The sequence below is a fragment of the Eurosta solidaginis genome, chromosome 1, assembly GCF_040869045.1.
Source record: "Eurosta solidaginis isolate ZX-2024a chromosome 1, ASM4086904v1, whole genome shotgun sequence".
Classification (NCBI taxonomy): Eukaryota; Metazoa; Arthropoda; class Insecta; order Diptera; family Tephritidae; genus Eurosta; species Eurosta solidaginis.
Genome location: NC_090319.1, coordinates 97,631,904 through 97,647,281, shown reverse-complemented (window position 1 = coordinate 97,647,281; position 15,378 = coordinate 97,631,904). Strand labels below are relative to the sequence as shown.

Sequence of the window (15,378 nt, the reverse complement as noted above, 5' to 3'; positions counted from 1 at the left end):
AGCTTGGGATTTGCTGACAGCACGCTATAAAGTTATGCGTATCATAGTGGACAGCCATATAAAAGCATTATCATCGATCGAAAAGGCATCGAAAGACTCCGCAAAAGCAATTAAACACGTTTTAAATTTAACATTGCAACACGTTGGTGCGCTACGTGCCCTCAAACGCCCGGTTGAATTTTGGGACGACTGGCTTGTCCATTTGACTGTTTCGAAATTAGCCTATGAAACGCGAAAGCAGTGGGAATTATCGCTTGTAGCCGACGATGTGCCATCGTTTACATCGCTTCGAGATTTTTTGGAAACGCGAGCCCGCTCTTTGGAGATGGTGCCCGCTGCCGCAAACGCACGTACAACTGCAAAGAAGGTTTTGCATACAACATGCAACCAATTAGTACCAAAAAATCATCCATCATCAAAAACCGCAAAAACCACATCGTGTACATACTGCAAAGGTGAGCATCGAATCTACACTTGCGAAAAATTCAACCAACTTGACGCGAGAGCAAAGCTATCCACAATCAAATCAGATGGTGCATGTCTAAACTGCCTTAGTAAAGGACATGTTTTCGCTAACTGCCGCAGCTCGTCATCGTGCCGCATATGCAACGCCGCCACCACACGCTTCTTCATGCTGGTCTCAATACAAACGAGGCAGCTCCTGCTATGCAAAATGCCGTCCAAAACAACGTAACGTCGCATTACGCCGATGCTGAACGCGTAGTATTACTAGCTACTGCTGACATTTTATTGCAAGATAACTCCGGCCGCTGGCAGCCAGCCAGGGCACTGTTCGACAACGGCTCACATGCTTCGTTCATCACGGAGCTCTGCGTTCAACGACTTCGTTTACCACGAAATACGTCATCAGCTTGCGTCACGGGTATTGGATCCGTACAAGGAGGTCGCACAAAGGGTGAGGTCAAGTTATCCATAGCGCCAAAGTCACTACACTCTAAATTTCACGTGAGTACGCTTATTTTATCTAAAATTACTAACGACCTACCAACAAACCCCAGTCCGAATCACGGTGGCCGCATGTCAGTGGCTTATCGCTTGCTGACCCTAACTATTTCAAACCTGGTCCGATAGATGTCTTGATTGGCATGGACGAAATGGACAAGTTTTTACTCGACGGCCTAAAAAAGGGTGAAAATGGCACTCCGATGGCACAGTACACCGTGTTTGGGTGGGTGCCGTTTGGGAACGCGACTCCCTCACAAATAAAACCCTGGGTAAACTCAACGCATTATTGTAATACGCAACTAACTGACCTCCTCGCTAAGTTTTGGGAGCTGGAAGAGCTACCACCTAGAAAGTTTTACACGCCCGAAGAGTTGTATTGTGAGAAGTTATTCGACGATACAACACAGCGCGCAACTGACGGCCGATTTATTGTACGTTTACCGCTAAAACCCGAGGTGTTGATTGGTGAGTCGCGTAACGCAGCCGTTCGGGCATTGTTGCGAATGGAAAGCAGGTTCGCCACCAACAAAGACCTTCACGAAGAGTACTGCAAATTTATGTAGGAGCTTCTTGACTTGGGTCATATGCAGCTAGCTACTCCAACAACGCAAACCGCATACTATATGCCACATCACGCCGTGGTAAAAGAAACAAGTTCCATTACTAAGCTTAGGGTCGTATTCAACGCGTCAATGAAGACGTCGTCAGGGCACTCGTTAAACGACGCGCTAATGATTGGTCCTCAGCTCCAACAAGATCTCTTCCTAATTTTAGTCCGCTTCCGCACCCATCGATATGGTATAATTGCGGACATCGAGAAAATGTATCGACAGGTCTACGTCGATAAACGGGACGTCGACTATCAACGCATTGTATGGCGTGAGCATTCATCGCAGCCAATACGCGACTATCGTCTATTAAGGGTTACCTATGGGGTAGCATCCGCTTCTTCAAAATATCGCAAATATCGTTACGTCAGATTTTTACAAGGATGACTTGCTCTCCGGCTCCGACTCTTTCCAAGAACTGACAGCGCTTCAACGTAACATCTCACACGTCTTATCTCAGTGTGGATTCGCGCTCCGGAAGTGGCCAACAAATTGCAAGCCATTCAGACAACAGATGCCGCATGCGTCTACACAGGTGTCCCATCTCTTGACTGATGGAAGCGATATCCGAACTCTAGGATGTATTTGGCACACGGATACCGACTCTCTTGCGATAGCCTTCAACATAGAGCCACTCCAGTGCGAATTAACAAAACGCATTTTTCTCTCCGATACCAGCAAGATTTTCGACCCTCTCGGCCTCATATCTCCATGCACCATTCGCTCAAAAATTTGGTTGCAAAGAATTTGGCGTTGTAATGTCGATTGGGATAAGTTAGTTCCGCCTGAGATAGCTACAGATTGGTTAACGCATAGAAAGGAGCTGGCCATGCTTTAATCGCTCAAGCTAAATCGCTGGCTTGGTACTAGTCCAAACGCCGACGCAGAGTTCCATGTTTTCACTGATGCATCAGAGGCTGCCTATACAGCCGCTATCTACTGCCGCACTCTGTTATCGGACGACGATATAAACGTCGTGCTCATTGCTGCGAAAACTAAAGTAGCTCCGCTAAAAACAACTTCGTTACCTCGTCTGGAACTCTGCGCAGCTCATCTAGGCGCTAAACTCGTCCAACAAAGTTCAACAAAGTTTTGGTCACAAACTTGAAAAGCTGTACGCGTGGTCAGACTCAACGATAACGTTGGCATGGCTGCAATCAAATCCAAATCGTTGGGCAACGTTCATTGCAAATCGTGTAGCCGATGTACAAGAAGTCTTGCCGTCATCGCATTGGAGACACGTCATCTCAGAGCATAACCCTGCAGATTGCGCTTCTCGGGGTCTCACACCTGCACAGCTCCTCGATCACCGCTTATGGTGGCAGGGGCCACACTGGTTCTCCGAAACCGATCGTTTTTGGACGCAGCACATAACGAAACATACTACGAATTTGGAACTGAAATCAATCAAAGCTAGTTCTCATGTAACGCAAACGCACGAAGATTGGGATTAACTAACGAAATTTCACTCTTACAACAAACTCAAACGAGTGACCGCACATATACTTCGCTTCATAAACAACGCTCGCATATCTGCTCAGAAGTCGAGTGCACACGAACGGCTGTCCGGACCGGTAACATGCTCTGAAATCCGCAAAGCCGAATTATCTTTGGTAAGGTATTCCCAAGCTAACGTTTTCCAACAAGAAATTTCTAATTGCACGTCAGGGAAGCCAATACCGATACGTAGTAGCCTCGTTCGTCATCAGCCGTTTTTAGACGACGCAAGCATTTTATGAGTAGGAGGTCGAATTAAGAACGCATCGTGCACGAACGATATAAAACATCCGATTATTTTGCCTAAAAATTCACCGCTCGCTAAAGCAATAGCCGCTGAAACTCACATCGGTATGTTGCACGCTGGCCCGCAAATGATGCAAGCTGTTATACAACGTAAATTTTGGATCCCTGGCATTCGCAATTTAGTTCAGGGTACATACCGCCATTGCGTACGATGCAAACGATTGAACCGCAAACCGCTACAGCAGCAGATGTCCGATCTACCACCTAGTCGCGTTACGAGTACGGGATGCTTCCTTCAAAGTGCGGTCGATTTTGCCGGCCCATATAACGTAAAATATACTCATGGTAGAGGCGCGAAATCAACAAAGGCGTACATTTGCTCATTTATATGTATGAGCACAGGCGCCATGCACCTAGAATTGGCCGGAGACCTCACGTCTGCAAGCTTTATCGCCGCATTCAAACGTTTCACCAACCGAAGAGGACATTGTCAGCATATGTTCTCCGACAATGGCACGAACTTTGTCGGTGCCGAAAGGGAGCTCCGTGCCGTGTTTGAAAGGTGCGTTAACGACGAGAAGTTGGCATCTTACTTCGCCAACACCCAAGTCACCTGGCATTATAACCCTCCAAGCGCTCCACACATGGGCGGCTATTGGGAGGCTGGAATTAAACGCATAAAGCATCATTTAAAGCGCGTACTAGACTCCGCATTACTATCTTACGAAGAGTTTTCAACAGTCCTAACCGAGGTGGAAGCATGCGTCAATTCTCGACCACTCTGCTGGATACTTTCTGACATACAAGACTTCGAAGTGCTAACACCTGTGCACTTTATGATCGGCGAACCAATAAAGGGGTTACCGGAGCTTGACACAGAACCTTTCAAGGGCAACCTTCATCAGCGGTGGCAAGCAATCACAGCAATAAGGCAGCACTTCTGGAAGCGATGGCGAGACGAATATCTCGCGCATCTTGAGCTACGATCGAAGTGGGTTCGTCCAACGCAAAACCTACAACGAGATGATGTCGTAGTTATACACGACAACAACGCTCCGCCCACTAAATGGAAACTTGGTCGAGTTATCGACAGCTATACCGGCTCAGATGATCGCGTACGAATTGTCAACCTACGAACATCCGAAGGAGAGCTGCTAACACCTATTGCGAAGCTATCATTATTACCAACAAAAACAGACATTTTTTCACTTTGAATTTTATTGATGTAAACTTTAAATACGTTGTACCTTTTTCTAATTTTGAACGGTCGTTCAAGGCGGCCGGCATGTTTGCGCCAAATTGGCATCTCTATATGTAATCATATCAAACGTCAATTAGTGGCATTGGCAGCACTGACTGTCAGCTGTCAATGGCTACTTCCGTTTATTCTCTTAGTAATTAAACAAAGAAAAACAAGTGCAAGTGTTCTTTATAATCGGCTATAATCCTCGCGTAAGTAAAACTTACATCCCGCAACCCGCATTTTAACGCTAACAATTATTATAAATGTTCAATTTTTATAGCTCATGCTATACATGACTAGCACTATTAAATAATTTGTCAAAACTGTTGTGCTAGGAACAAATTTTCAAATAAATACATACATACTAGTTAGTTATCAGCTAAAAAAATTACTACGTTTATAGCTTCTCATATGCGCTTGTATATGTGGGTGATACTTGCACAATTATAATTGCCTACGTTTGGGAGCATCTTAGATAAAATATATGCATGTGTTTGTGCGTCTCTTCTACGCTGCGTGTACATACATATATGTAGACATAATGATTGATTTATTGATGTGCATACAAGTCACTGCTTAGCATCGGCTTAGAGATGATAGTATCCCTTAGTGTTGCTAATATTCGTCAGAATACTAATGTAGTATTATAGTAATTTGAAGATGTTGGTAACTCAAGAGGTTGTTGTTCTGCTTGTTGTTGTTGTTTGATTTGTTGTGGATGTTTTAGTTTGAATGGTGGAGTTTAAGTTTTTGGAAGCTTGGTTTTGGGTGGTTGTTATGTAGGTATCATTCGATACCAAATTTGAATTGGCGTTATTACGTTTGAAGCACAGCTGAGGCACATGGCCGCTGGTGCACTTTTATTGGGTATGTCCCAATTTTTGGCAGTTTTTGTAAGACATTGGGCTTGGGATGTAGGGTTGAACTTTTACTTTATACCAGGCAACGTCCACGGTTTCGGAGGCCCCGGGCGCCATGATTATAGGAATATTTAGTCTACGATGTGGATTCGATCACGTGGGTTTTGCACAGTATAATATTGTGAAAAACAAAGTGAGCACAAAGTAGATAGAGCGATCAACGGGTTAGGCGGCTTAGAATATACCCGCGGCAGGTATGCGAGATGGTCGGGCTAGTACCTTAATGGTGCTTGTTACCGGAACGTATCGGATCTGCATCCGGCGAAGGACTATAAACATCGATAACACTCCCTAAGACGTTTGGGGAGTGTCCTTATCGCTACAACAACAACAACAACATCTACTGGCTATGTTTTTTTTAACACGGGGGTTGGGTCCTCGAGAAAAAGGTCTTTTAATTATTTTTAGCAGTATTAACCTTAAGACCGGATTTTTCAGTGCGAGTTTTAAGTCCAGTTAAAGTTAACTAGAGTTTAACCCTGCCAATTCGGCCGCTTAAACGAGATATTTTATTGATTGCACTGCGACCATTGGTCTATCGTGCCCCCATCTCCTTCACAGCACCTCATCTAAGCCGACTTCCTAGCCGCTCTATTGGCTTAATAGATTGAATGTGGGACTGCTCTGGCCATGGTGAGCCCATAAATTGGGAAAAATCATATATGTAATACATACACGGGAAAAATTTAAAACATGTTCGACTTTGGTCATGTTATTTGAATTCATTGTTCTTAATTAATTTTCTGAAAAATTACGCAAATTGAGTATTTTAAATTTTTATATAACTTTTCTTTGAATGTTTTGTTTTAACAACTTGGTGAAATCGGCGATGCAGAATCCAATGGTTTGTTCATCTAGCATGGAAAGGGTTTTTTCTTCTTTAATAAATTTTTAAAGGGCAGAAAAAGTTAAATTTCGCAATTGGATTCTTATAACTGGTAGTGATGCGCATCCGTTGATACCTCTTTCGACTATATCGGACCAATTTTCGACATAAACTATAGACAGTCCTAAATGAGTAGAAAACGTCGAAGGCCACCGCCGCATCGATATTTATGATATTCGGCGATACCGTTCCAATAACGACCAAAAAACGGCGCCGGCGGTTGCGTATATCTCTAGAAGGGACTACATGCACTTTTCTCGTCGTGTTTTGCTTATTAAAACTTATTTTTATTTATTATTAGATTGGAGCGTTGCAAGACACGTGAAGGTGCCAATCTGGAGTACTTGAAAAACGTTATTATTAGCTATATTGTAACACGTGACCCAGACGGTAAACGTCACATGCTGAATGCTATTAGTGCTATACTTCAATTGACAAATGCTGAGATAGAGACAATTAATAATGCCCTACACAAAAAGTAACGAAAACGACAATGTTATAAGTATAACAATTAATTTATTATTGGTTTCTGGCAGGTTCGGAAATGAATAGCTTATGCGCCCTCATTTGCTGAAATAAAAAACATTGGATGTTTCGGGTTTATCAATTAAGTCCCTATTGTTTAATTTGCTAATTTGTGGAAACTAAATATTATCCTAAATTATATATGGGCACTAAGAGATAAATTGCGTTGGCAGCACTGAGCATACTGCGCATTTCCGAAAATGTACTTAACTAAATTTGTATATCTATATATATATCACTATACATAAGCATTTTTAGCTATACAATACTTAATAAAAATTAAAGATGTAACTATTTAGCTGATTTACATGGTACATACATATGAACATAAGTTCATGAACATATATGGAAAAGTTGTATTAGGGAGTATGATCATTACCAATGTTAAATCACTTTTTCCATGGTCAACTTCATAAAGCCAGACCTGTTAGATAATGATTACTAATGGTGATGATTATCCGTTTAAATGATTATTTTCTTTAAAAACCATTTATTGATAACTTACAATTATTTTCTATTTTTAATCATAATTTTCGAATTGATTAAAAAATAATCAAAAACCAATCAGGATTTTTTACGATTGTTAAAAAAAACTCTAAAATAATCAAAAGTAATCAAATAATGCTATTTTGATAACTTTTTATTATTTTTGGTTTTGATTATTTTTCTTCTGTGTTGCAAGGAAACATTTTCGTCTATTACATGCATGGGATAATTTCTACACAAGTAAATATGCACATTTTTCTTTACTCATTACATAAAATAGTGTGGGAGCGAAAACAGCGAATTTGGCGAATAGCCAAGGCAATATGTAAAAAAAAAAAATTCGGTTCATAGGTTGGCGTCCGAAAGCTTTTATTTAGCAATTAAACAATCAGCTATATTGTCATCCTTGAATCAAGCCAATTTCGTTACATCCCAAATTAATTTATCCGCTATTTTGGATTTCCCTAAGGCTGTGCACTGATTGTCTTTAAATAAAAGGTAGTCATATTTTAGTATTAGTATTGTAACTCCCTCAGCAAGATTCGGATACCGTAATAGGCACGATAATCTGTTGGAAGGTACATATATATCAACTTTTATGCCTAGATAAGCGCTAACGATATCCTGTTTTTTGAGAGAATACTATAAAAGGTAATGTTTCTTGCAACAAAGCGGCAAAATAATCAAAAGTAATAAAAAAAATCAACAAAAATTAAAAAAATCCACTGACTGGAAATTTTTCTAGGTGCTCTTTTACTACAGCAGGGAATATTGAAAAAAACTTGAAGCATGCTCCCATTTGTGCAGGATCTGTAAGCATTTTATAGCCACTCTTAATAGTTTCTTGATTTTCGGGCAAGGAATTTGTAACTAATTGCTAAAAAAATAAAAAGTATTTAACATAAATATATAAATATATTTCTTAAATTTTTTACCTCTAAACGTGCTTCTCCCCCCATTTTATTTAAAAAGCTCCCCTGCTCCACTGGACCAAAGCAGATTATTTTTCCATGTTTTTCTGCAATACGCATCACTTGCCTAAAATCAACATCCGCTGTGAGATCTGCTGTACCTGGTGCACGCAACGGGTCATGCAATCTATGATTTTTATAAGCCTAAAAAAACAGGTTTGAGTATATATTATACCATTTAACTCTCTTCTTTACTCACTCTGAATGTATCACTTTTCTCACCAAAGTGTCCATAATCCACAATTAAACCAATACCGCCATCGGTTTCTATACGTTCCGCCATCATACTTACTATGCGATCGCTTTCTAATGAGTATTCCAGAAAATCTCTTCTCTCATTTTGGATTGGCTGGTACAAATGTGATATAGGCGTGTGTGCTTGTGAGATAATATAACGAAAATCCAAATCATCATCTTTGGTTTTGTTTGGATTTACATCAATTAATACTTCCTTCCACAATTTTCCATCGCGCTGTAGCTTGTGGACCGGTAAAGCATCCAAAAATTCATGAGCCAAAACAATTGAGAATGCGCGTGGCACATCCTCCAAACGTTTGTGCCAATATACTTGTGTCCCACCCGCTGTCTTACCAGTTTGGTAGTGGGGAGAATTTTCATCCGCAATTTTCTCCGTGGTAAAACATAAACGTTGAGACTGAGCTTTACTCAAATATGGACTAATTTCAACCATATGCATGGAAAATTGGCCAGAAAGTTTAAACTGCGCTAAAACCTTAAGAATATCTCGTGCTAATGTGCCACGTCCAGGTCCCAGTTCGATAATTTGAAAAGGCGTTGGGCTACCCAGCTTACGCCATTCACTCAATACCCAAATGGCTACTAGCTAGGCAGAAAGATAGTTTATGGAGTGTACTGTATATACGCCTAAAGATATACGAACCTCGCCAAAAATTTGACTAATTTCCGGTGATGTGATGAAATCTCCTTCGCGTCCAAAAACATCACGTTGCATATAATAACCACTGTGTGGATTTGTAAGTACCTCACGCATATATTCAGCAACTGTTATGGGGCCAGTTGCGATAATTTTTGCTTTTAATTGTTTCGTTAAATCATTTGGGGATTGGATATCCTTCTGTTTGGTTTCAACCTGTGGTGCAGTCAATTTACGTCCTAAACGTTCAATATTTGGTCGGCGAACAGCTTTGTAGCTGCATTTTCGATAAAAATGCCATTTAAAAGGCAGCCCACCAAGGATACATTTTGACCAAGTAGTGTTCATTTTAATTTTCTATAAACACTGGCGGACATTGTTATAAAATATTTTTGTTTTAATTGGCGATGTGTAACTTCATAAGACGTGTCGAGTTTGGTTGTTCCTTTGCTTATAGGACCATTTAAACTTGACGTATCCATATCCATATAAAACAGCTGATACAACCAAACTTATGGAAATCAATGTAATTGAAATATGGAAATAGTGCCATACCATAATAAAGGGCTAAAGCTGGAGACATTGGTGCTTTATCGGTAACAGTATTGGTAACCTTTTAACAGCTGATTCGACCAACCTTATGAGAATCAATGCAATCGATTACTGGTGCCGCTAAGGTCGTAACCGTATCGTAGCCAACCAATTGGGTTTTAGCTGGAGTCATTGGTGCCGTATGTCGTATCGCTGTATCCGTATCCCTAACGTAATCAGCTGTTTATCGTTACGACGGTAAACCAAAACCCAATTGGTTGGCTACGATACGGTTACGACTTTAGCGGCACCAATAATCGATTGCATTGATTCTCATAAGGTTGGTCGAATCAGCTGTTAAAAGGTTACCGATACGGTTACCGATAAAGCACCAATGTCTCCAGCTTTTGGTTTACCGTCGTAACGATAAACAGCTGATTACGTTAGGGATACGGATACAGCGATACGACATACGGCACCAATGACTCCCGCTTAATTAAACTTCCTTAACCCTAACGCAATAGTCGTAACCATACCCGTATCCATAACCATCTCCAATGTGATCGATTAATTGTGCCTTAAGTTAAAAATCGTGAGAATTTCATAAAAATCAAGAAAACGCAAAAAATTATAAATATATCAGGAGGCTCCGATATTGATGTCATATGTGTTTCAGAAACATGGTTTTCTTCGTTTCATAGAAATGATATGGTGAAGATAAATGGATACCAACTTTTCAGAGTTGATAGAAGTGGTCATGGTGGTGGTGTTGCGATATATGTAAAAAGTAGTATGTCCTGTAAATTGTGTTGTTGTTCTAGTCCAGGTGATCCTGTGGAATATGTGTTTGTTCATATGTTTTCTGATAATAATAGAAGGCTTCTTATCGGCTGTGCATATAGACCGAATCGACTAGTAGATTTTTCCGCGTTTATTGAATTTCTTCAATCGTTACTATTAGACTATGACAATATTATCATCACTGGAGATTTTAATAGTAACCTACTGGTGGATGCCACATTAAAACAAAGTATGGAATCTCTGGGACTTTTCCCACAAACTGTGCTATACCAACGCATTTCACAAATACTAACTCTTCTCTATTAGGTTTATTTTTTGTCAATGATCTTCATAAAATGATTCACTACACGCAACTATACGCCTTCTGCTTCTCAAAACACGACCTGATATTCCTAAACTACAACTTCCAAACATCATGCAGGCCAAGTTCGTTCGCGTATCGCGATTACAGAAGTATAGATTATTATTCTCTTGCTGAGTCGGTTGAATGGAGCTTGATTCGTACGTTAACATCGGTTGATGACCAGACAAAGTTTCTGCAGGATAATATAAATAAGTTATTCGATGATCACGTTCCACTAAAAATAAAAACACCTAAATACAAGAATAGGCCTTGGTTCAATGCTACATTAAAACACCTTATCCACCTTCGTAACCAAGCCTACTCACGGTGGAAAAGGTACAAAACAGTCGAAGCGCATAGCTGTTTTAAAACAGCTCGGCTTACTGCAAACAAATCCATAAGGCTGGCCAAGGCAAATTATTTTAAGTATAAGTTTAGTTCTGCTTTGAATACAAAAGAAAAGTGGAACAAAATCAAACAAATAGGAATTGGTAAGCCCAAAAGTGACCTGTCTCATCCCCCTGATGTCGACATCAACGAAATAAATAATATTTTTGTAAGACATCAAACTCAGCCGACAATGTGTGTATTGATAACTACTCCGTGCGTGTTAATGTTGACACTAGCCCTTTCGAGTTTGTTTGTGTCGATAATTGTGATGTTTTCCAAGCCATACTTTCTATGAAGTCTAACGCAATGGGGTTTGATGGTATATGTTCAAAGTTTTTAAAAGTCATTCTTCCCAAAATCCTTCCCCACATTACTTACTTGGTCAACTCAATTTTGACGACCGGTGTCTTCCCAATATACTGGAAAGCTGCAAAAGTTATTCCAATCCGTAAACAAATTAATTAGTATCGACCAATAGCCATACTCCCTTTCCTCTCTAAGGTCGTTGAACGTATTCTACATGGGCAAATCGTATCATATGTACATGAATACAAGCTCCTGTCAGACAGTCAGTCCGGTTTCAGGCCAAAGCGGAGCTGTACAACGGCACTATTATCTGTGACAGAAGAAATTCGTGAGCGAGTGATGAAAGTTACATTGCCTTCTTGACACTTCTTGACCACTCCAAAGCTTTCGATTCTGTAGACCACACTCTGCTCTGTAGGAAGCTGGAAAACCTATTTAACTTCTCTGGTCATGCAGTTGCCCTTATAAGATCATATCTTGGCGATAGGACTCAAGCAGTATGTATAGATGGTGAAAAGTCTGACTTCCTTCATGTCTTAAGAGGCGTCCCTCAAGGCTCTATCCTGGGTCCTCTGTTATTTGTTCTGTACATCAATGACTTACCCGATGTCCTTAAGTATTGTAATGTTCATATCTACGCTGATGATGTGCAGTTGTTTACGTGTTGTCCTCGTGATCAAACTAGCTTGTGCATAAGTAACTTAAACCACGATTTGAATCAAATATTTTCATGGGCTGCTATGAATGGCTTATGTATAAACCCGAATAAGTCAAAATGTTTTGTTATTCATAGAAGGTCTTTTCCCACTAATTATTTAGAGAATGTAGTGTTCGACAATTCCGTTATAGAATACGTAGATACGGCGAAAAACTTAGGTGTAATTTTTAACAAAACATTGACATGGAAAGACCATATTTTTAGAACGGTTGGGAAAGTGTATGGAATGCTTCGTACACTATGGTTAACACAGTATTTCACGCCTTTGCACATAAGACTACTTCTGGCTAAAGCGTACTTAATACCTACGCTACTCCATGGTTGTGTGATTTACTCAAACTGTGACTATCTGTGCAAGAACAACATTGCTAGATATGTTTATGGGTTGAAAAGATTTGACAACGTATTTCAGCATGCTGAAAGGTTGCTAAACATTTCTTTCGAAAATCTTTTAAAAGTCAAAACACTGTCCTTCCTCCATAAATTGATACACATGAAGGAACCTGACTATCTATATCGTAATCTTATTTTTCTGCAATCATCAAGATCGGTGCTTCTTCTTAAGCACATCAAATACCGCTCGCTAACCTCTGAGCGCCAATTCTTTGTTACTGCAATACGTCTTTGGAATTCGCTACCTACAAGTCTTCGACTCTTAAGTAATGCTCTGCACTTCAGAAAAGAGCTAACACCATTTTTTAACGACTCTTAAACTGGATCTCAAATTGTTGTTAAAATGTTCATTTCTAAGTCCTTTTCCTTTCTCTGTGTCTTCTTTCTTTATTTGTTAAATACTATTCAATCTATAATCAGCCAAAGGTTATCATCACTACTGCTGTCTTTTAATATTTATTAATTACTTTTCTTTAGTTTTAAGATTTACATTTACATACTTAAATATTTCACTATTGTCCGTTATATTTATTTTAATTTGATTAATCTAATTTATTATTATTATAAATGTTCTATTTTTATAGCTCATGCTATTCATGACTAGCACTGTTAAATAATTTGTCAAAATTGTTGTGCTAGGAACAAATTTTCAAATAAATACATACATACATACATATTCCACAAAAAATAAGTCTCTTAGTCATAATGTTTCCAAAACAATGAATAAAATCTACAAAAAGTTATTAAATTCACCAACTCAAATAATTTTAGGTTATGGATATGGCGAGACCCCAAAAACCAATTGGTTGGCTATGGCGTTAGCGTTATGGTATGGCACCATTAATCGATTACGTTGATTTCCATAAGGTAGGATCGATCAGCTGTTTTATCCGTCTATGGTTTTATGGTTATATTCACCATTAATTGGCTTTTAATACGGAAGTTTAATTGGCCCTTTAGAAAGATTTTTCACTTGTATGAATTGACAATGGAAAAAATAGTGGAGCTATCGATAGTTTTGTAGCACTGCTTTTGCACAAATTTTCTATCGACTTTAAAACAAAATCTCTAGGTCATCATAGATCTTTAGTTTATGTCATTGGTTTATGTTGCGATTGATTGAAAGTGAAGGAATACGCCAGAATATTTTTCAATTGAAATATTTAAATACAAGTGGAGAATTGAAACGCCATAGAAGTACTTTTGCTGTGGTTTCCTGTATTTTAAATCAAATATATATTTTAAATCAGAATCCATTGCGAAAGTGGCTTCGTACACATACCAACGCTTAAAAAAATTTTCGCATATTGAAAGCCAGGTGCATTAATTTGGGCTAGTTCTGAAATAACCAATGTGACCAATCCAATTTATTTGAAAAATCCATTGTTAAAGTTGGATTCCATCAGGTTGGGTGTTTCAGAGAGCAGCCTTAAGTCGTCCACAAATAAAGTAAACTTGCAAAAAAAAAAAAAAACAATCAGTAATGTCCAGCGACAGTGATAATAAGCATCGTTCATCCGCATCGCCACAACCTAAAAAAAAGGCCCGACTCGATGAAGATACATTGCTTAAACAAGCGAGTGCAATGAAAGAAAGGGGTTTCTCGCTTAGCGCCATCGAGGAAATGAAAATACGAGTAGAGGAGGGAAAGCAAAGTGGAGCCCTCGGTGAACAGTTGCGACAATTTCAAGTATTAGATGAAGTACATGGTTCCGGCACAGAAGATTCGGGTAGGTAAAATATTGCTCTGCTATTGTTTTATTGATAAAGGTAAGGTAGACATACGAACAGATTATGGGTACCTATTGTACTTCGTAAGTACATACAAATAAATGTGAGGTAAGAATGTACGGAGTACAGTGCTTTTATCTGAGCACCAAAGAAAACGAAAAACTTAAAAACATCCCAGCAAACATTCGGAATAAAAAAAGGGTCATAATATACACCAAAATCGGAGAGTTACACTTATTATAAGCTCATATAGCGTTAGAAAGATGACTTGCCATTCTGCCCTGTATGTTCATATTTATGAGGTTCATAGTTTTCACATATTTCGGACTTATATTGGCTTTATATGTTATGAGCGCTTCGGGAATGTTTGAGGGGATATACATTACGTTATATCTACTGTATGTACATTAAACGATAAAAAATTATGCATCCGTGACGGGTACATGTATTAATAGAGGTTGTGAAACCACAAAATTGTCAATACGGCAGAGAATGGAAGTTATATTTATAACAAGTTGTAATTCGACGAAGCATTTGTATGTTATTACTTTTATGAAATATGAGTACCAAATTGCTGTGCAATACTCAATAAGAACCGACCGCTCAATCATTTTATTCCTTCATTATATAAATACAACATACATTTTTTATATGCAATAATTAAATTGTTAAAGATAAATTTGTAAAAAGTAGAAACCATTGAGGATTACTGAATAATAAAAATATTAAGATGATATCAATTCTGTGTGCAGAACATACGAAAGCTGTTCAATGTAATAAAGGTGAGATTAAAGTTAAATTCTTCAAAATAGGTTAACTATAGGGAAGTTATAAACACTTCTTGAAGGATAAGATACGACCTCTTTACTAAAGCTAAAAATTTGGGCCAAAGCACACTTGTAGACTTTTGTAGCTCTAATTT

General features: G+C 39.0%; 3 protein-coding genes across 4 annotated transcripts in view; 2 read left to right on the top strand and 1 right to left on the bottom strand.

Annotated features, from left to right (window-relative positions):
* GCC88 (GRIP and coiled-coil domain containing 88 kDa) overlaps nucleotides 1-8,098 on the top strand; it is a 45,542-nt gene extending 37,444 nt beyond the window's left edge. Inside the window, exons 3-4 of one of the 2 annotated variants that reach the window (XM_067759298.1) lie at nucleotides 6,668-6,844; nucleotides 6,903-8,098. In XM_067759298.1, coding sequence (XP_067615399.1) covers nucleotides 6,668-6,844; nucleotides 6,903-6,918 — 193 coding nt within the window. In that variant the 3' untranslated portion in view covers nucleotides 6,919-8,098. Of the gene's footprint in view, nucleotides 1-6,667 lie in introns of both variants that reach the window. The other variant, XM_067759299.1, reaches the window with a different exon arrangement.
* Nucleotides 6,863-9,694, bottom strand: LOC137236548 (protein arginine methyltransferase NDUFAF7 homolog, mitochondrial). The gene is made up of 4 exons (XM_067759300.1): nucleotides 9,250-9,694; nucleotides 8,548-9,192; nucleotides 8,313-8,492; nucleotides 6,863-8,254 (listed from the first exon to the last, which is right to left on the bottom strand). The coding sequence occupies exons 1-4, from the start codon at nucleotides 9,589-9,591 to the stop codon at nucleotides 8,090-8,092; spliced, it is 1,332 nt and encodes a 443-aa protein (XP_067615401.1). The 5' UTR covers nucleotides 9,592-9,694; the 3' UTR covers nucleotides 6,863-8,089.
* A 4,134-nt stretch (nucleotides 9,695-13,828) lies between these two features.
* pasha (partner of drosha) overlaps nucleotides 13,829-15,378 on the top strand; it is a 40,323-nt gene continuing 38,773 nt past the window's right edge. The window contains exons 1-2 of the mRNA XM_067759297.1: nucleotides 13,829-14,043; nucleotides 14,118-14,455. Of these exons, the coding sequence (XP_067615398.1) occupies nucleotides 14,209-14,455 (247 nt within the window). The 5' untranslated portion in view covers nucleotides 13,829-14,043; nucleotides 14,118-14,208. The remainder of the gene's footprint in view (nucleotides 14,044-14,117; nucleotides 14,456-15,378) is intronic.